This window comes from Atractosteus spatula, chromosome 6, assembly GCF_055471065.1.
Source record: "Atractosteus spatula isolate fAtrSpa1 chromosome 6, fAtrSpa1.hap1, whole genome shotgun sequence".
Lineage (NCBI taxonomy): Eukaryota > Metazoa > Chordata > Actinopteri > Semionotiformes > Lepisosteidae > Atractosteus > Atractosteus spatula.
The window spans coordinates 54261240-54282917 of record NC_142711.1 but is presented as its reverse complement, the minus strand read 5'-3'; the positions used below and the strand labels follow the sequence as shown (position 1 = coordinate 54282917).

At 43.2% G+C, this 21678-nt stretch overlaps 1 protein-coding gene across 12 annotated transcripts in view; it reads right to left on the bottom strand.

Annotated features, from left to right (window-relative positions):
• The window catches only part of LOC148833053 (histone-lysine N-methyltransferase 2C-like), a 158107-nt gene that overhangs the window by 18773 nt on the left and 117656 nt on the right, over positions 1–21678 (bottom strand). For 9 of the 12 annotated variants that reach the window (XM_088918211.1, XM_088918217.1, XM_088918216.1 and 6 more), the window contains 14 exons: positions 21386–21600; positions 20976–21049; positions 18705–18881; positions 18328–18471; positions 15829–17901; positions 14095–14426; positions 11621–13401; positions 10686–10797; positions 10337–10415; positions 10177–10240; positions 8484–8716; positions 4790–6526; positions 3305–3523; positions 966–1130 (listed from right to left, as the gene is read on the bottom strand). In XM_088918211.1, coding sequence (XP_088774337.1) covers positions 966–1130; positions 3305–3523; positions 4790–6526; positions 8484–8716; positions 10177–10240; positions 10337–10415; positions 10686–10797; positions 11621–13401; positions 14095–14426; positions 15829–17901; positions 18328–18471; positions 18705–18881; positions 20976–21049; positions 21386–21600 — 7405 coding nt within the window. The remainder of the gene's footprint in view (positions 1–965; positions 1131–3304; positions 3524–4789; positions 6527–8483; positions 8717–10176; positions 10241–10336; positions 10416–10685; positions 10798–11620; positions 13402–14094; positions 14427–15828; positions 17902–18327; positions 18472–18704; positions 18882–20975; positions 21050–21385; positions 21601–21678) is intronic. The other 3 variants (XM_088918223.1, XM_088918215.1, XM_088918219.1) reach the window with 3 other exon arrangements.

Sequence of the window (21678 nt, the reverse complement as noted above, 5' to 3'; positions counted from 1 at the left end):
AAGGCTGACCCTGCGCTCTGACCCCAAGCTTCTCTCTCCCTGTCTGTGTGTCTCATGGAGAGCAAGTTGGGCTATGTGAAAATACAAATTCCTAATGCCAGAAATTGTATATGGCCAATAAAGTGATCTCTCTCTCCTAAAAGCAATCCAGGTAGCAGTCTCTCAGTATCAGTTTTTGCTTGGATAGTCTCGGCAAGAAGACAGACTATCACGCAAAGGATTTCATTAAATAAATATTAAAAAAATGACTACATTGCCACAGACACATGTGCTTCCCTTAGAATGTGTACCAGCAGTTCTTTCCTTTTCACTGTTGAGCTGAAAAGCATGAGGCTGATGACAGCGGTCTCACACATACTTGTAGGAATTAAAATCTCCCTCTCACAATACTGATAACTTCCTGAACTACACAACAATCGCTCAATGAAGTGACTACGGAGAACTTGTCAAAAATCCACAGAATCATCTTGAAGGACTAATCGGGAATAAGGATGAAATGAAATGTCACCAGTTCAAGCTCCACTTCCAGAACAAAACTAGTTCCAATTCTAATTCCAAACCTAACCTTAAAAAAAATGTTTTTACATCACTGTTTTCACTTGCAGAAAATCACTCTGTGGCAATATTCTAACAACCCAAATAGAAGATGCTTATGTCTCTCTTACATCATTACATCAGATATAATTTGACTCGACAATACAAAAAATACTCCATCCACTTTCTAACTGCTTTCCCCCCCCCACACAGGGTTGCAGGGGAGACGGAGCCTATCCCAGCAGGCAACGGGTGCAAGGCAGGGTACACCCCTGGATGGGACGCCAGTCCATCGCAGGACACAAAAAATTATATTGAGCAACAAATAAAAAAATAAATCACAGCCACAGGGGGAATTCTAGAAATACCTGACTGAGGCAGTGCCAGCTGAAGACGACACTTGAAGGAACCCACTTAGAAAGGAAACTTGCCTTGTAAATCAACTGCGAGTAGTAGTCCGATACCCCATCCAGGGACGCACTTCCAAAGGTGCCGGACAGTCGGTTTTCCCCATTCAGCTGCCCACTGCCATAGGGAGGGAAGTGTGCAAAGTTCACACCTATCAAGGGCTCCATCAGCGGTAGCAGAGAGAGTTGCTGAAGGGCGGAAAAGGAATATGAATAGAAGTGAATAATGGAGGTATGGCAAATTTATTTCACACTACAACCGCTTACACCCGGCACAGGCATTCCACCCCTCGAGCATCTGGAGCTCTGCAGTTTTTACAGCTGATTGAGATCTGATCTACAAAACAGGTTACCTAAACAATACGTTCAACTGAGGATTCATATCCAAAGAGCACCAAAAACCAGAGAAACTATGGTTCATGAGTTTCCTGGTTCAAGTTTATACAAACATTGCACGTCTATCTCAACGTGTACACGGATGTGAACACAAGGCCAGACATAAGCCCAAGGAGATTCACAACAGAGGCAGTGAATCTTTACCATGGAGAGAAGGAGAGATGGCTCCAACTGACAGCGCCTAAGCCTGAATACTCAGAGGATAAACGTTAGCATGACAAACTAAGGAACCAGTCATATTCTGGCGATCACCTTTGTTTCTTAGTGTCTGCTACCGATTGTTATTTCTGGTAGCTATCTGGATTCCAGCTTTCAATTTCTAGGTTTTATCACTTGGCATGAACTATGTTTTTGAGTTAATCTGTGCTGTTCAGCAAATGTTGGCATATTTCAAGGGAGACAGCAGAAGCCAAGAGTAGATAGCAGAATAAATGGAACTTAAACCTTTTGGGAATAGAGTTTTTGAATCCTTTTGCCACAAAGCACAATTTCTCATTGTCAAAGGTTACGGCACATGTTTAAAAATACAGAAAGAGTAATGAAAAGTGTTTTTTTGCACTTAACCACTATCTTAAGTGGGTTAAGACTTAAACAAATTAACTGCTGTAACTGCTTCATTTATTGTTTTTTAATGGAATTTAAATTAAGATCAATTATTCTGCCTCACGCTTCGAGATCTTATACTAACTACCAGCTCCCTGCTAATTCTTAACACTACAATTAAAACATTAACTGCGTACTTGATTATCAGGATCATAGGAATCATCAGATGCACTTTAATGGAAAAAGTAAACAAAAAACTTCTCTTAATTTTAAAATGCTGGCTCTAAATCTTTAATGCAGCTAAACAAAAAAAATGGCTTACTGTACATTGGTCAGACTGGAGAACAATCATTTAAATAATGTGCTCAAGTGGAAAAAGAAGCAAGGCGATGTGTGCCCTGGGTCATTGTGTTCAAATTCAACTGTATGCGCAAATTCGGCATTTTTCCCCACAAGTTCTGCATCTTGCACAGCTTTGATGCTTTATAAAAAAAACACAAGAGCCCCTCTCACTTGAGTGAAGAAATATTTGGTTTTATGTAACTCTCGCAGCTCCCCCACAAACATTTTGAATATATCTCATGAACTCGTGGATTACCTGTGGAGATGGTGCAGTACAGATTGTCATCAACTCCTCCACAATACATACTGTACGTAATATTTATCAATTGAACTAACGGGTGTAATCCATCTGCTCATCTGATTATCAAATATATAGACCCTTCTGATCAATTCCTTTCAGTGATTTTGCCAAAACCGGCTTACCGACTAACTGCTGAGTTGATGTGGTGGTGAAAAAAAGCCTTTAATGTATCGAAAATCTTTCACCACAGACATTGAAATGGAAAGTTTGGCAGGAAAAGAAACAGGGTTGAAGTGTCCAAAACATGCTGGGAGGAAACGGAGAACTGGGACACTTGCACTCAGTTGTGAGGTACAAATGTAAGTCCGCTCCAGCTTCCTGAATGTTTGTTTGTACACAAGGAGAAACAAGTCTACATTTTGTTATAAATTAAAATATTTATGACAAACGTTTACTGTAACCAATGCAAACATTTAAGTATACGCTTTAGAGCTTGTTTTTAGAGTTGCTTTCCTCAGCCCTTTAATGTCCTGAACTGTTGGTTGCAATGACTGTTACAAAGGGAGCGTTTAACTATCTAGTGTTGCTAAATAGTTATTGGCTTCAACGCAAGATTTAAGAGAAAACCCCAATTAAACTGAAGGATTTTACTACTCATTGCTGTGCATCTAAAACATCTGGGCAAGCCTCCTTTCAAAGCAACATCTTGAAACTCACGCATCCATATGAGCATCTTACAGGTCTCCTTCCATTTCAACTCTCGACAAAAAACCGAAGTCGCTCATTTCCCCGCTAAAGAACGTGTTGCAGAACCTCCCCAAGAAGGCAGCCGAAGACGCACCTGTTTCAGTTGAGTCATTAAGGTATCGGTGCTGGAGTACACCAATGGCCTCTCCTCCTCCTCCTTCTTTCTCTTTTTGGAGCGAGAGGCTGGTTTCTCGCTGCCCTTGGGGGCCCTCTTGTTCCGCTGCTTCTTCTTGTCCTGGTCCTGCTCGGCTCTCTGCAGCTGGGCACCCTGGAGGCCCAGGCTCCTGGGCATTTGGTTGTCGGTGGGCCGCTGCTGAAAAGAGTGTGTGAGTCAGTGGGGCTAAACCGGGAGATTCGAAACCCCCCGACACCAGCTGCCACTGGGGAATGATGCTAGTCGGGCCGATAAAACCCAGAGAGGATGCTGTGTTAGGTGTCACTCTTGCAAAAGCACCAACAGCTCAATTAAAAATGTTTTTTCTGAGCAGTGCGTTTATTATGATACATGGAAATATAAGAGTCTGGGAAGTTAAGAGGTCACTTGCCTATAGTAAGAGAGATTACCTGACAAACTGTAGCACTAAGCATAATGGCAGCACAGGGAAATGTAGTGATGAGTGTTCTGATGTTGACCTAATACTTTTGATTAGACTTTTTTTTAGGAGTTTCCAGCTTAAATGTAGAATTTCCACTTTTTTTATATGCTGGATTTTTGCTTTTTCTTTGCAATTCAAAACTAATCTAATTAAGGACCCCAGCCATTCAATTTAGCAAAAGAGCTGGAACGAAACGTTGCAGGTGCACAATACCAAGACTGGGAGACAGTGCAGAGCCTGAGCTCCTCTACTGCAAAACTAAATACAAAAACATGAGGGTGGTGTTAAAAGCATTTTATATCTAAAAGGATATCAAGGATACCAACCATATTGTAAAGCTGCAAAAAAAACATACTGTTACAGACTGCCGATCTACACTTACTTCAGACATTGCGAACTCCTTATTGGTAGGGGGTGCTATTAAGTAATGCTTGAGCTCAGATAAATGTAGTATGAAAGCTTATTTCTACCATTTTCAAAGACCCTATCAAACTGTTCAAACACTGTCCCAAAGAAGACTTAGTTACGTTTCTAAAAATGACGTCATTTTAATAAAACCAGACTCTTTAAAAGCCATGAGAACTTCAAGACATTTAGAAAGATCATTAAGAAAAGAATACTGCAGCGTATAAGTTTAAATTGAATGTCAGTGCTTTAAATGCTTATCCTTTTATTCCAAAACGGACTTGTGTATTTTCTAATTTTAGAAATATCGCTTCGGATTTTCTTTATAAGGTGGATGCTAAATGACCCACTTCATAGGAAGCATTTCACATGTTTAAAATTAATGCCTTTTATTTTATTTTAGGGATCATTTCACTTTTTTAATTTTCCAGCTTGTTGACTGAAGCTATTCTCACAATGAGCCAGGAACTGGGGAAAAAAAAAAAGATTCAACCGTGGGTATCCAAAACTCCGACTCAAAGGAGAGTTATCACAAAGTTTGGCGCCATCGTAATTAATCTCTTAACCCTACTACTTACTGTTGTGCCATCAGCAGAACCCTGTTTCTGCAACTGTCTGTGCTCTGCGGACCCCTCGTCTTCAGATCGGAGGCTCTCATCCGATTTCTGATGCGAAAGCAAGGGCGGCGCGTTCTTGTTTTTCAGCAGGTGCTTCAGCAGCTCGTTTCCAGACTCCAGTTTCGTTCCCGTTCCGTCGGTGCTGTGAGCTGGGCTCTGGCCAGCCACGTGAGGTGGGGTCCCCTCCTTACCGTCTTCTAGCTTTACGATTCCTTGGACCTGTTCCACCTTGGAATCTTTGGGTGTGTGACACTCGGAGGACTCCACCCTTTCCACTTTGATCTCGTGGACAACTTTGTGTGGCTCGTCTTGCTGACCCCTGTCTGCCTCTGAACTGCCACTGGACGGACGCCCCGTTGCTTGTGAGAGACCGCTGCCTCTTCCTCCTCCTCCCCCACCACTGCTGCTGCTTCCTGATAGCTGCCGCTCCAGCTCAGAAGGAGGCTGACTTCCCAGGGATCCAGGAGTAGAGGAACCAGGCAGGAGTTCAGCTGTGTCCTGGTCGCTCTGGTTCTGCAGCAGGGAGTCAGCAGGGGCGTTCTGTGTGGGTGTGGAAGCTGTGTCTGAAACACAGGGTGTCAGTGGGGCATTAAGGTCAGAGTGCGGAGTGGAGGGAGTCTTCACAGAGTCCGCGTCATCATCTTTCTTCTTTTTCCGGTTTCTTTTCTTTTTCCCTTTCTCCTCAGGGATGATGTTGGAATACAGCTGGATCAGTGATGGGCCAGAACCGGGATAATTTGGAGGAAGGGGTGTGGCAGGCTCCATACCAAATGGTGGTCCTTCGGCAGCGCCCTGTGGCATTATGCCAGGACCACCAAATCCTGGCGGCCTGGGCGGGCCCTGCGCAAAGTTAGCCCCCTGCAGGGCTGGGTTCTTGGCTCGGAAACCTGGGCCTCCAACTGTCATGTCAGGGCCAAATGGTCCATTGCCCATCACTGGCCTACGCTCACCACCCTGCATGAAAGGTGTACCAGGAGGGGAGCCCACGAAGCCTTGCTGCATATTCTGTTGTTGGGGGAACATCTGGCCCATCTGCTGCTGAGGGGTTGGCTGTGGCGGCCTCTGGGGCTGCATGAAGTCAGGGGACATATCTGGATTAAAGTAGGGCATCTGGGAAAGCGGGGCTCTGTTCATATCTGGACCCACCATCCCCTGCTGCTCCATCTCCAGCCGCTGCTTCAAAGCTCGCTGGCGCTCCACCTCCTGCATCAGCTGGATCCTCTGCCTCTCCTGCTGCTCCCTCAAGCGTTCCTTCCTCTCCCTCTCTTGGAAACCCTCGCTGAATGGGTTGTTGTCGTCAAACTTGACATGGGGAGCGCCGTTGCCTGCAGCGGCAACAGCCTGCACAGGTTTTTTCCCCGGAAGTGGTGCCTGGGCAGGCGGGGCCGGGTTTGCTGGAATCTGTGGAGGGATGTGAGCCGGCATCCTGGCACCGGGCATCGGGACGGGGGCTCCGGGGTGCCAATTCTGCGCGTTGGGCATGCGAGCTGGGCTTGGCTGCCCCGGGTGCGGTGGCATCTGCTGGGGCATCATGGGGAAGTTCTGCTGGCCCATAGCCGGTCCCCCTGGTACCATTGGGACCTGGGCCTGGATTCCTTGCATGAGAGCAGGCTGCATGGTGCACTGCTGTTGCTGCTGCTGCTGCTTGATGCGATACTCTTCAATCAGCTCGGCGTGCTCCTTCTGCTGCTTCCGAATCTGAACGTGGAGAAAAGGTTCAGTCATGAGCGGAACGGCAGAGATGCTTAAAAGTGTTTGCAAACCCTCCGGAAAACAACACGAAAGGCTAAGCCTTGAAGTTTAAAGGCCTGTGAAGAGAATTATTCCCCCCCAAAAAAAGCTAAAATCAGATTTAAACCTTTTCAAGGACAAATAGAATCAACGGTTTTTGGGGGCCATATCATTAAAATGGAATAAAAACAGTTAAGAAATTATGAACATCAATCATAAAAAAAGCTATAGTTGCTTTTCATAGATATTTGAAATGGACAGCCGTGTGCAATTGGACCTTGTGAACGATTTGTCACTTAAGCAATGATCAAGGGAGGGTGCTGAAGAACCTTTATAAATGCAACAAAAAGAAAAGCAGTTTCACCTCAATGTCACAAGATTAAAAAAAGCAGAAGACGCCTTGAGAGAGGTGTCAGCACAAAGTACTTCAAAAGTAAAATTTTAAAAAGCAATTAATGCAATTCCACCACAATACTGTAATCCCCTAAATACTCAACAGCTGCCAAAGACAATTCAGCAGATGCTTTTGAAAAGACTAAACACTCTAGGTTAAATGACCTAGGGAAAGGCAATGTGGCATCAAAAGAAGAAATGCAGGAGAATTGAGATAACACTATTATATTACGATACGTATTATACAATACTTGAAAAGTAATTCGGCATTCTCGCACATTATAAGAAACAGTAGGGACCATTTAAAAAAATAACTTGTTTTATTTGTTATATTATTCAAAGCTGCATTAACACATCCCGTTTCTTTCTGGAACGCAGGCTACTGTTTAGTAGCACTGTCCTGGAGTAGCAGTTCTTCTCATTAGCATTATTGGAATTATTGAAGAATTTTAGTAAAACAATGAACAAATCATGCATCGAGCTTCTTGACATGAGGCGATAAACCACTTGACATTTCTGCTGAACTGTATCAGGTGCTAAGTTAGGTGCCAAGACCTCTGTCAGGCACGGTGCCGATTGTCCAAAAGACAGGACGCACTGCAATGGCAAAACACCGCCTGCAGAGGTGACCCCTGAATTCTATCAAGGAGAAAGAATCGTCTGGACAGCTTCATTGGTCAAAGACTTGGCTCCTTACATTATCTACTCGCAATTTAAGCTTTACATCAGGAATTATACCAATAAAATCAATCTCAAAGACGGGACATGAAAAATTCTTTGCAGTGAGAATGTATTTAGAAACAGTTTGATGTATTGAGCCCCTTGCTAAATAGCAATTAGAGCACTGATTTTTCTTCAATAAAACTATCAAACCATCTCCCCTGTTTGTAAATTGCAAGAATTTTGTTTCATGTAGTAGTTCCAAATTTTGGCAAGTTCTGCTGTGGCCCTGTGTTGTGGTGGTGGAGAGCACCTGCCCATGGTCTCATTTCAGTTACAGGCAGAGAAGACTACATGAAAGGAGTTATCCAAAGTCTATGGAAACATCGAGTTCTGACACATCACAAAGGAAGCAGTAGGAGAGGTCTTACTGTTGACTTCCCCCATTGTGCCTTTACTACACAATAAGAAAGGAAAGGAGTCCACATTGTTTTTTCACATATTAAGATGGATTCTGCCTTTTACATAGTGTCTATCCTAAAAAGTGGGGAAGATTCCCATTGGAGACCTAGATCAATAAGTTATGCCTCAACCTATACAATAATATAAGGATTAATTTAAAGTGAGTAGGATAACCTTTACTCTGCACATACACATCACAAATAAGGCTCGTAAGTTATTACAGAGAAAATCAGTAGCTTCGATGCAAGTTTTACTTAAGAACCTGCAGTGAGACAAAATCCGTTCAAAGGCATAGAAGTCAACAAAAACTGCCCTGTAGATGAAAGAATCTGAATGTCATCTGCATTCAGGAACCAGCAGATGGGCAACCCTGGTCTGCGTTTGACAGAGTGAGGAAGGTAAGAGTTACCTGCTCCAGTTGTTTCTGCACCACGCTCTGTTGCTCTGTAACATGCTTCAGCTGCTCGGCGTCTTCTTCAGGGAATTCTCTGCCGGCCTTTTTGGCAGTGCGCTGCTTTGCTGAAAGTGCCTTCTTGGATTTCCTGTGGGCTCCGATCTCCTCCTCGAGGAACTTCTGCTGTATTTGCAGTAGCTGCTGCGTCTTTTGCAGCCACTCTTCATACTGTTTCTTTTGGGCATCATCTAAAAGTAGAAATAAAAGTAAGCAGGTCTGGACTGATCAGGTTCCAAAGCACAAGAAAAAGAAATCCATTAACTGCATACACCATATTCTCTAAGTCACAATGAAAATGACAGTCTTAAGTATATATGGCACACTCTATTTTTATTAATTTTACAATTAGGTACCCAAGTTAAAGACACAAGCTCTGCTCATTACAAAACAAAAACGTCACAAGCAGGAGTGTTTTTCCCTCATCAATCCCTCAAGGGCAGTTTTGGGGATGTTGAGCACTGATCCCTGCAAATGTTCAGCTCAATTTCACTACTGAACTTCTAAAATCTAAATTTTTTTAAATGGTTGCAGGTTTATTTTTTTCCACCAGGAGTTAAATGAGGTGTCTAGTCTTTTAGCCAAAGGAGATTTTAGTGTATAATAATCACAAGTGTAATGTTTAAAATCATTATGGTTAATAAAACACCATCCTGAACTCAGGGGGAAATTAACTTTTTCAGCACATTAGAAGCTAGTAAAGACTCAATGATAGCTAATTACATTTTGAAGGGAGGAAGGCAGATGGAAAATGAACAAAGAAAACAAAGAACCCTAATTTTACAGTGGGTAACTGTATATACACGTTACCTACGTTGCAAACAGCACTCTGGTTTGCTGATTTTTTAATGTATTGTTCATCAGGATAATAAACTATGATTTCATTAAAAATAGTGAGATTGCCCGTTACTAAAACCATGATTTAAATGTTGAAGTGGGCCTGTCTTTGAAAAAATGTTTCATTCAATAGACCAGTCCAGAGAAACCAGGAAACTGGCTCAGTGGGTGGCAGGCCATGACCTTGAAGGCCACACTTCACCACACGAACCTACATATCTGCGCAATAACCTATGAAGATGATCTGCATGCCTGGAGAACAAAATCGCAGAATATCCAAAGCAGCGACAAGTGGACCGGTTGAGCATTTCATTGCCAGAGAAATACCATTTTGCTCTTTGGCAGGCTTTAAAAAAGGGTGGATGCATCATGGTGGGCGGGTTGATGATAGTCGCAGTGTTCAAGGCAACCAGAAGGGTCGGCAAAAGTGTAATGGCCTGAGGAGGAATTTCCCTGAACACATGAATTCCTTTGTTGCCGATCTGCAGATTGAGGGGAGCCTTACTACTCAGTCATGTCAACAATGTTGGGGTCTTGCGGTGTCCAACGTTTTCCCCATAGTGACTCCAAGAACCCAGGAGTGGAGAGAATACGTCCCGTTTGATTGAGTTTTCTATCACGTTTTATACCAATTTTTAAAATTTGATTCCCATCGTTCGACCCAAGTGCCGTTTCTTCTATGCATCAGTACACTTTTCACTTTTCAGTATAAGTAGCACAGGACTTTTCCCTCAAAAATTTAAGTTCCTCAAAGCATTTTATTTACAAAATAATAAAAAAAGCAATTATGCAATTACATCATAGATTTACTTACTAACAAAACCTGGTCCAAAATTGGGAGGATTAGGTCTTGCCATCTGTGGTGCTAACTTGCCATCCTAAAAAAAAAAAGATATAGGCTAAGGTGTTAATGTGTACAGAGAAGCCAAATGCAACATTGTATCACTGTTGCAACACCGATAACCTTAAATTACCTGGCCAACCGCTTGCTGTGGGAGAGAGGAGCCATCCCCAGACTGTGCACTAGGCATTTGCTGACCCACAAAAGGAAATCTGTCAGAAAAAGAAAACATTTTCTTAAATCTCAGATAGTGGTTTAACAAGATGAGTTAAAACATTTTGCCCTACTCCAGATTAATATTTGCTTTGTTAATAAAAAGGCCTAATGATTCTTTGGAGAAACATGGATAAAATAGTTTTATAATAATGTCGATGTACAAGAAAATAAATTTAGCAGATTTTACCGAACAGGTTTACCAGATTACAAAACAAGGCTTACGAACAATAAGAAGTGAATCAGATATTTCAATTTGCAGGTCATACCTGTTCATGACCATGGGAGGCATCCCCAGGTTGTTCTGAGACATTACTTTGTTGATGCCTTTGAGAGCAACCATCTTCGCTTTCATTATAGGATCAGTAATGGCATCAAAGTCTGCAAAGTTTCAGAAAGTTATTAAACAAATAAGCCATGCTCACTGCAAGCAAAAATATATTAAAATCTTTTCTGCTTTGTATTGAGTTCAACTTGTATTGTTTAGAAAAGAAGCAGCCATATTAAGTCTACTGTGCTGTATATACTGTATATACTGTACATAATAATTTGGAAAAATAAAGAGATGAAATCAATGTCTAATATTGTATTCTTGTAACAGGTACCCTTATCCTGACTAACACTACAGAAAATGATCATTACATGTGATGGTACAACAAAGTGAACTAATTTTAATAAAATGACAATAAGGCTAGCACATACTGTATGAATTACACTAAATATGTTATGGATCTAAAAGGAATACATTGGGAGCTACATAGTTCAAACATATGAAATACAGAAATTGTTGAAGTCTATGAAAAATTAATCTAGAAATTCTGATAACTTGAGGCAACAGAGGTCATTTTCCTCTGTTTCATAAACACTATATGCAGGTTGCAGAAAAATGAAAGGACTAGGTAAGAACATGTAGCTGCACTAACAGCCTAAGGTACCAGCTCCATTTGGTTTAGTATAATTAAAAGGTTTGCTTGAATATCCAATCGTATAGAGTATAGGAAAAGATCAAAATCAGGAAAAACTGATTTGTGTTTCTTATTATTCTGGGGAATACTCCATTTTAAAAATATAAAAATAAAAAATGTGCTTTTGCTTTCATCTTCATTTCATGTAGGCGGATGCCCAAAAATTAGACTTAGAATGATTGGGATTTAATAACCTCAAAGAAGCATCATAAGCTAGCTCTACTACACTGATGTCTTACCGATGTTGGGAAAGAACGAGTCATTGGACCGCTGGCGGATCATTGCTTGCATCTGTCTCTGCTGCTGCTGTTCCTGTCTCTCTTGGTCCAGCAGGTCTTGCAACAGAAGTGGCTGCTCATCAAGCAGCAGAGGCCTCTCCCGGTTCTGCTGATTCAAGCCGTGTGGGAACATTGCCTGTGGAGCCCCTGCCGCTGGCATGTTGTTGGGGATGGTCTGGTCTACAGCTTGCCCAGCTCCGAAGTTCTGACAGGGATGTTGGCCCTGAACAAAGTTTGGATTAACTAGCGGTGCTCCCTGAGAGAAACCAGGGTTTATCCTTTGACCCAAAGGCAGACTAGGATTCATCACATGGTCTTGTACTTGCCCTGGTGTCATTATCACAGCAGGGTTCTGCTGGATTCCTGTAGCTTGGCTTGACTGGGATGTCAGGTCACTTTGATTTGGAGAACCTATAAGCCCTGTCTCATCTGGCTTGTCTTTGATCAACAAACTAGAAAGCACTGGAGTTGAACCAGAGAGGCTGCCACCACTAGGTTGGGCTGACAGCTGAGCAGATGCTTCAGAAATGCTTGGGTTATCTCCAGTGTTTTCTTGGTTACATCCTAACCTGTCTGTTTGATCACTGCTGCTACAACATTCCTGTGTGTGTATTAAACATTCTTTCACTTCAGCTTTAACTATACTCACTGTGCATGGAAGATTAGCTTCCTTATTAGGGCTGCTGATTTTCGGCTTATCATTATCCTGAGACTTTTCAGGTGTTTTCTCAGTTTTTCCCTCTATAACAGTTTCAGTCTTTGTCTGACAAGGTACAGCACTGACAGATGCAGCATTCTTATTTTCGGCCACACCTCCAGAAGCTTTGTGTTCTTCTGCAGTCTCTGCTTGGTCATCAATAGGATCACTTAGATCGAGCTCTTCATTGAACATGTCTTTCTTGTCCCCCAAATCAAGTTCAGGATCTGTGTATGCAATAATATCAAACTTTCCTGATCTTAAGAAGTCATCCAGATGTAAGTCATTAGTTTCAAGGTCCAGATCGTCAGCTTTACCATCCTCAAGATTGAGATTTTCAAGATCTTCATCGTCCAAGTCTTTGACTTCCACATCATCTAAATCTTTCACAGCAGAGTCATCTGTATCTAGCTTTTCTTCGATTCCTTCTGAGCTGGCAATTGGAATCTCTTCTGCTGGTTCAGCGGGTGCTGGAGGCAGAAGCATGGATGGAGCTACGTTGAAAGTATCATTTGTAGAAGGATGGCTCAAAGATCTCATCAGTGGAGCATGGGGCTGTCCGGCATTCATCTGAACAGGATTCTGGGGTATATTCTCTAGACTAGATGACATCTGAATATGAGCCATTCCCGGTGGTTGGCCTGGGATTGGTTCCATCATTCTTGGGCCCAGATGGGCAGGGAACCCCATATCTTGCCCACTCATAAACCCCACTGGTCTTTGAGGCTGAAGGGATGGATCCATAACATTCCCTGTCATTACAGAAGGGTTGAAGGGAAGCCTAAGTCTGCTCTCAGGAGCCCTGTGTCTGAGTTCGATAAAAGGCTGCCCCATTATGTTGTGCTGTTGCATTGGCATGCCACGAGGAGGAAAATGCTGGGGAAGCCCCATTGGATTATTTCCCATCGGTCGCGCGAGATCAACAGATAAGGACCTTCTCATCTGTGGTGGAACGTCAAGCATTTGACCTTGCATCTGATGCGGAGGTCGCATAAAATGCTCTTGCACTGCAAGTGGTCCTTGCCCACCAGCTGGAAAACCAAATCTGCAAAACCACATAAAATAAGAAAAATGCATGAAAAAAACTTCCCACAAGTTCTAAACTACATGTAACAGCATATGTTCTGGTCCATAAATTGGTACCAAAACTATGATGCTCAATTTGGAAACACAAGGAACCATGTTTGTATGTTTTATCTGCTGAAGAATACAGGTAAGACTTTAATCTGTGTTTGGGTTCTCCAGCTCTAGTTATTTTATCTTTTTGTGATTAGTTATTTTAATACACCACTCACACCACCACTTCAGTTTATTTATCCATTATTTCTCCTGCCAACAGTCCAGATAAGGCTTCTTTAGATGTGTGCAGTATGATGCAGGGAGGCTGATGAAACTAATGGCTCTACCCCAAAGCTAAAGGGTCAGAAGCCAATACAGTAGCAATCTGTGACCAAAAGAGAAAACCCCAGGACTCTGACGGCAAGACTTTTTCCCTCCTGTACCCTGTAGTGCTTCAGCACCAGCTTCAGAAACTAACAGCATATCAATTAAATATATCCCATAACAGGATTAAGTTACAGGTCCCTACCAAATAAAATAATTACACATTTCACAAATTCCTGTGGGATCGATTAATGATATTAATGAAACAATGACATTCCCCACTCTGGTACACAGATTCTCACGCACTGAACAGAAAACCATGTTTGTTTTAAAATGCTATTTCACTGAGACCCACCTGGGCCCATGGGGCCTCATGCCCATGCCACTGACATCTCCGGGAAACTGGGGTCTGTTGAACTGGCCATCCCCAGTAAAGGGTCCTCGGGGTTCACCCGGAAAAGGGCCCGGAAACCTCTGCACTCCCTGCATGAGAGGACCCCGCACCGTCCCTGGGTACGGGGGAGGAGGCCTGTTGAACAGCTCGCTCTGCTGGACGGCCTCGTCCTGCGACCAGGGCCGAGCCGTTCCCGCAGCAGGCGGGATGGCGGGCTCCTGCAGGCCCTTCTCCTGGCGGATGGCGCTCTTCTGCTGCTGCTGCCTCAGGATCAGCTCCCTCAGGCGCTGGCGCTGCAGCACACGAACAACCGTTCAGACTTGGCAGACTTGCATCGCTTAATAAAAACTGCTGGGGCGTACGCGTGTTGTTCAACTCAAGAAACAGGGTGGAACCTCTATGACTTCACACTGGGGGCCACAGTTTACAGAAAATATACGTATTTTAACATTGCTGCCGTAAACCTGAGAACGAATGAAATACACAACTAATACTGGACTAGGGAGAAAAATACCCCACAAATGAAAGTACTGAATTCTGTCAATACCGGTGATCGGACAACTGCCTACCCCCCAGCTTTGAGCACAGAGCCACATTTACTGTATATATTCAGATTTAAATGCCCGAGAAAAAAAACAAATAGCAGTACAGATGGGATTTAATAAATATCTTAATACATCACCCCATACTAAATGTTATATTTATTTTGCCAGTATTACTGAAACAACCTGTATTTATACCTAAAACCATGCAATTACATCATTAGGTGGGCTAACTTGACAGGCAAGATTACCTGCATTTAAGCAACTGAATGGAGAACAGGAAGAAACCTTCCCCCCCCAACAGTTATTTATTTGGGCTTCAATTTTATGCATGAAAAGCTTGCATAAGGAGAATAACCACATAGAGAATACCAGACTGAACTGGAGCATTGGAGGTTATGAATGCGTGCAGAAACATATTTCCTTGGACTATTTTCAGCTTTCCGTTGAAAGTGCAATGAACATCAGGCAACAGCCAAATTACAGGTATTTTCTTTAAATAGTGCTTGAAACATTTAGATTCGTTTTCTCCTTAATGTGACAAATTATTTTTCATTAAATAGAGGTTTCACATCTTAATTGGATTAGTGTTTATGTAATATTTACTTTTGGCTGCCAGGTATTACAAAGCTGTTTTGGGATTAAGTACCATTTTGCTGTGAGAAACACTACAACAACAGTGCTTAGAGTAAAAAAGCCCTCGTTTGACTCCTTTGAAGAGTGTTAACTCTTCACCCATGTGGTTGTCGACCTTTTGGCAAAACAGGGTTTTATGATAATACATCAGATGTTTTTTTCCCTAGTCATTTTACAGTACTCTCTGCTGAAAAAATACTAATGATTAAATTAAGCAGTATTTCTAATAGCTGAATTATTGAAACACGTAAGGCTACAGCACACTCTTTGGCTAAGAAGGAGGAAGCGTCCAGTCTGGTTCCTTAAACACCAAGCTTACTCTTGGAGATCTTCCAAGGGGCTGCTTTAATAGTCACCATGTTTTAACTTGTCATTCACGTAAACATGGTATTAATATCTTTATTTAATAACTGAACCCTCAACAGTAGCTATATAATTGACGCAAGTGACATGCAGGTTTTCCTGTGACTCTCAGTACCTCCCAGGCTGTTTAAAATAAAATCAGAACAACCTTTACCTGTCTGAGCTTTTCTTCAGTATCTCCCTGGGGTTGCTGCACACTGTTTGGCTCATTTGCTGCTCCTGTTGTTTGTGGGATATTACAAAACTGCCCCATGGCCTGGGGGTTCAATTTGTGCTCTGGAGAAACTCCATAGTTGCCCTCATGTCCTGTGCCCTGCTGTTCGTTCACATCAAGTACAAGCCTTTCCCCAGACTGCGGCCGGGGGTTCAAAGATGCCTGTTCAAAGGGATCATGAATCGGTGTCTGGTTGGGCTGAAGCTGTGCGAAACCATCCTCTGGTATTACTGAGTGTTTTGAGGTATGAGGGCCAGGTGCCGCAGGGCGCAAAAATGTCTCTTGCCCTCCAACACCTCTGTTCTGTGGTGGTGATGAGAAGGGGTCTGGGTTTGGCATTTGTCCAGGCCTGGAGACGACAGGTCTGTTAAACACCTCTGAGGCGCCAGGCCTTGGCGTACCTGGAGGCTGGGCATAAGGGTCATTCAGCACTGGTCTGGGGGTCCCAGGTGGCTGAGAGTATGGGTCATTATTTGCAGGCCTGGGCGTCCCTGGAGGATGAGCGTAAGGATCAGAATTTCTCTGGCTGACAGGAGATTTTGAATACCTCTCCCCCATCACAGGTCGGGGAGTTCCTGGCGGCTGAGCATAAGGGTCCGCCGAGTGTGAAGGAGACGGCCTTGAAGCGTGAGGCGGCTGCTGCTGCTGAGGGTACTGGTCCACAGCAGAGGGCCGAGGGGTCGAAGGCGGCTGAGCATAGGGGTCCGACATTTGTCGAGGCGTTGAAGGAGGCTGTGAATAAGGGTCCGAGGACGGGTGAGGGGTGCCAGGCGGTTGTGCGTAGGGGTCAGGTGGGGGTCGAGAAGCACCAAGAACCTGCGAGTAGGAATCCGACGCTGGCCTAGGGGTGGATGGGGCCTGGGCATACGGATCCCTGGAAGGAAGTCGTGCTGCAGGCCCAGGCTGTGAGAAGGGATCACCTTGTGGATGGCGCATCATCCTGGGAGGGGCTGGAAAACTGTCACTCACTGCTGGGCGGGGAGTAAGTGGCGGGTGGGCATAAGGGTCATTTAGCTGATTTTGGTTAAAGCTATCTGGAGGCCTTGGCGTCAGCACCTGTCTTTCGTATGGGTCAACAGACAGGCGCCTCTGTGTTGAAGGCACAGAGTTGTATGGGTCTTGTGAAGGAGGAGGCATTGGGGTTTTAAAGAGGGGGACAGAGCCTGACTCATTGCTTCCAGGAACAGGAGTCAGCAAAGGCCTGGTGTATGGATCAGAAAGGATCATCCTGTTATGTGACATCCTCTGGTAAACTTCGGCACGGTGCCCTGGTCCTGCTGGGTGCTTTCCAGGTGACTCTGGAGCAGGCATTGACCTTGGGGGGACCATGGGCTTTACAAAGTGTTCTGTGGACATCACAGGCCTGGGTGTGTCTGGTGGTTTTGCATAGGGATCATTGCTCATGGATGTTGGAGACCCAAAGGACTCGTGGGCAGGAGAAGGATTACCCCTTTCTTGCTGCTCTGACGTTGGCCTGACTGGTGGAGGATTGCAGGTCTCTACAGAGTTCCTCCTGGCTGCAACCGACCCTATCGGAGGGGGTCTAGGGGTTCCCACCATCTTCGCATATGGATCCCATGGAGAAGATGGTCTTGAACTAGAGGAGCCAGGAGAGAACACCTGGGGGGACTGAGGCTGGGTTGACTGGGCCTGTGAACAGGAATCTTGCGCCGGCATCCGCGTAGCAGCAGGTGGGGGGGGCTGCGGTCGAAGAAAGACATCATCTGAAGCCCCCGATGTGGGCGTGCTAGGCAGCTGAGGTCTTGCAAAGGCATCTTTGGACGTCATCTGCTGTGCAGGGGACATACTTCCATTGCTAGGCTGGGGAGTAAGGGGGCTCTGATTCCCACTGGTAGGTGTATCACTCCCTGACTGTCCAGTGAACTGTTGCTGCTGCTGTTGTTGCTGTTGTTGTAGCTGTTGCTGCTGCTGCTGTTGCTGTTCGCTTTTTACTTGCTCCAGTTTCTGAGTAGCTTCAATTTTGGCTTGCTGCTTGCTTTTCTGTCTCATTTGCTGTTACGGAGACAAAAATCGTTTTAACATTTTAGCCCTTTAATTTATATGTTGTTTTGTATGCTTGCTGACTATGAATTGATTACTTAGCCTGTTGTAAAAACCTGCCAATTGACTTTTCATTGACAGAGGACTAAGAACATTAAGGGTTTTGATGTGCTTTATTACAACAGAAACAGCCTCCAAGTGCTATAGTATGCAGGAAGTAAGACATCTTAATGTGACAGCATACATATAAAGTACATAAAATATAAGTGAGAAGTGTTGTGACACTGCTACTCGAAACAGTAATTACAGATGTGTATAGGCCAAACACAACTAACCACTTTCTCTCTGCAACATCCAATCTCTTTATTTCCACCTTGTAAATTTTTATTATTAGTTCTTGGCAGACTAATCCAGAGGAGGGCCTGCCCAAGATCTTACCAGAGTATATTTTCCACATCCTGCAGCTTTAGATGCCTGGTTGGAATGTCCAAAAAGGACTTCTTTATTTGAAGTTATGGCTTTGCTTTTTGGAATCTTTTCCTGTTGCTTCTTAAGGGGTCCACACATCTGACATAACACTTCCTTTTCAATTAATGCAAATTAAAGAATTAGAGTCTGAATAATGCAAACTACACAATTATTTTCATCCATGCATTTAAAGGTGTGACTGTTTCCACATAGGAAAAGGTTAAAATCTGAATTCAGATTTTATGTTCTATTTGTGTAATACTGAGAATGTCAGAGGTGCAGCATACGTTTGATTGATAAAAAAAAGCAGTAATACCTTATCTATGGAACACCAATGCACTTCTTACCTGTCTGAATTTCCACTCCTGTTCATGTTCAGATTCCTTGTGCTTCAGTGTTTCCTTATATGGCTCTGGCTCAACAAGATCATAAATGTCTGGAGGATGAGGCTGTCTTTTCATGGAATCATTGGACATTTGGACTTTATTAATACGCAGGGCAGCCCTGTTATCTCTTGCTTTTTGCTGGAAAAAAATACATGACGTAAAAGTAGTTTAAAAGAAGTTCCAGTACAAAAACATCCACGACTTTTACAGGGCTTACATTTGTAAAGCTAAAAAGATTGTTAGAAGTCTCAAATTTCTCCAAACACTAGCCAAACACCGCCAGAACAAAGCAAGAACTGCCATTTCAAAACTCAACTAGACCTACTGCAATGGCCTGGCTTTTGTTGTACCAGCACACATACAGTATACATTTGAATATCATTTAGCTAACACTTTCATCCATGGCAACTGATATTCGAAACAATAAATTTAAAAAAATAATTAAAAATTGTCAACTTTAAAGAGTAATTGATCTCATAATATCAATATAATTGCATACGCAGAACATGGAAGGACAGATCTGGCATTTACAGGAATGAATTGTTTACAGCTACAATCTGGACAGGCGGTCTGAGAACTCCGCCTGCTAGGTGATCCTGCTGCCTCTACCTATTGGGCTTCACCACTGGAGCACAAGGGGAGGAGGAGAATGATAGCCAAAGATGGAACCTGCTAGGCGATGGGCAGAAAACGGGTGTCTTTAGGATGAAAACCTATTCAAATGGAAGGAATTATTATTGTTGTTATAAGGGGCAGCAAGGATGATGGGGAATAGACAGAGAAGTGACGGACTGGAGACGAGTGGTGAAGAGATCAGCAAGTAAGGGCAAACCGCACAGAAGCAGCCACTATGGAGAGTGAAGAGGGGTTTATACAAGGAGAAAAGAGGAAACGCTGAGTGGATCACAGTTCTAATGCACATCACACAAACCTCAAGCTTGATATCATACGAGACTGTGATTACTGAAGGTCCATACAGCATGGTTGTACAGCACACAGTCGAAAAAAAGAGGTTTTTACATATTCATCTGAAGTCTCCTGACCCAATAGCACCCACTAGATAAATGCTTAATTTACTTAATTACAGCAGCCAGTGTGAGCAGTAATTCTCTTAATAAGCTGTCTTTGCTAATTGCTTAATCTGTGAATGCCCAAATATCAAACTGTGTGCTGAATACTCATCTAGCGAGAAACTACACAAATTAGCCTGGGGCTATAAACGAGACCCTTTCTTGCAAAACCTTTTACAGTGGCTGAGGAAGACACCTATGGGAGCACATTGGAACACAAAAAGCAATCTGCCTGAAAATGTTGACAAACTGTAATCAGAGATACAATACATCCTTTTAGAAAGTAAGTAAATACAAGATTTTTACTGGATTCAAGGTCTGAAACAGCAATGAAAGCTAAAAATTAAGCCAAGTCTAAAACAGAATTCTGGGAAAAGAAATCCCCCAAAACATTTCAAAGAAGATACAGAAATACAAGACTAAACCCAAGAGGTCCTAAAAACCCTTCAGAAAAGTGAACTACACAGAAGAAAGATATACAAACATTCACTCATGAGCTTACTCCCCTGTGCCATTTCAAAAGTAAACTATACTGAGATGAATCTATTAAAACAGTACGATACATATTCCACTTCTTAAAAAAAGAAAAAAGGAGGAACAGCTGCTGTCAACTTGCTGTGGGATACTGGCACAATGCATTAATATCAAAATATATCTGAAATCACTGTGACAGAACAGAGTAAATTACACTAAAATGTTTGCCAGTACAGCTAAAAAGAGTCAGAAGTCACTGTGCAGCTTATAACTACTTAGTTACAAAACCACTAAATGTATATCAAACACAAACCTGTGCCACTTCTTCATAACCGGACAAGCAACTAATTATCAGCTAGAATTAGAATGGAAACTGTGACATAAATGAAAAATCGGAACATTCAAAATTCCTGGCTGATGTTTCGAGCTGAACTGCATCAAAAATATCAATATTACAATTAAAAAACTACGCAGAAGCACAAGCAATATTAAAACCAAATGCCATATTGCATTTTATCCTATCCTATTTGATTAAATGCACTACCAAGGGCATTTTGACTCAGTTATAGGGTCCCAATTTTTAATTTTTCCAAATACGTTCTTACAGATCACATTCAGCTATTTTCTTGTTAAATGTAAAGAGTTGTGCATGTATTTTTGACTAACAATGTACAAATGACCCTCTTACCACATATGGTGCTCGTTCTTGGGAACTGGCTTTTCTCCACAGTTTTGCAATTTGCTTTACTCTTGTAGACCAGTCTGCGGAGGAACCAGAGAACAGCTAGGATCGTGTTTCAACAAAGGGCTGCTTTGCCAGAAGAAACAATGAAAACCTTAAAAAAGAATCTAAAAGATGCATTGTTATTTAAAAAAATGGATTTAAAAGATCCATCTAAACTCCTTGTACGTGCTGTTAAAAACAGCCCAGGGATGCCTGAGTATGACCCAACTGTTATCCAAGTTATTAATCGTCATTCTAATCGAACATTTTCCCACAGACTGAATCTCTGCCCAACTATTCAACTAACACTTCTGTACATCAAGCCTTTTCATTGTGCAAAGGGGACCCGGGCTGGTCTCGCCCTCTCGACTCACCAGGGAACTCCTCCTTGAGGTTTGGGAAGTTGACGTTGGTGTAGAGGACGGGGGCGACAGTGGCCATCTCCCCGAGTGTTTCCTCCTTCTCCCACTTCAGGGTGCTCCTCTGGGCGCTGGACATGGTGTCGGCTTCCCCCTCGGCCGCTGGGACCGGCGGTGGCCATGAGCCCACAGGGTCGCTGACCACCTGAGTGAACTGATGCTTCTTGTCCCTGTCGAGCACCATTACCATTAGAAGTTCACTATTAGCGCTACTGGAAGTGTCTGAGATGAATTTTCCTTGCTTATAG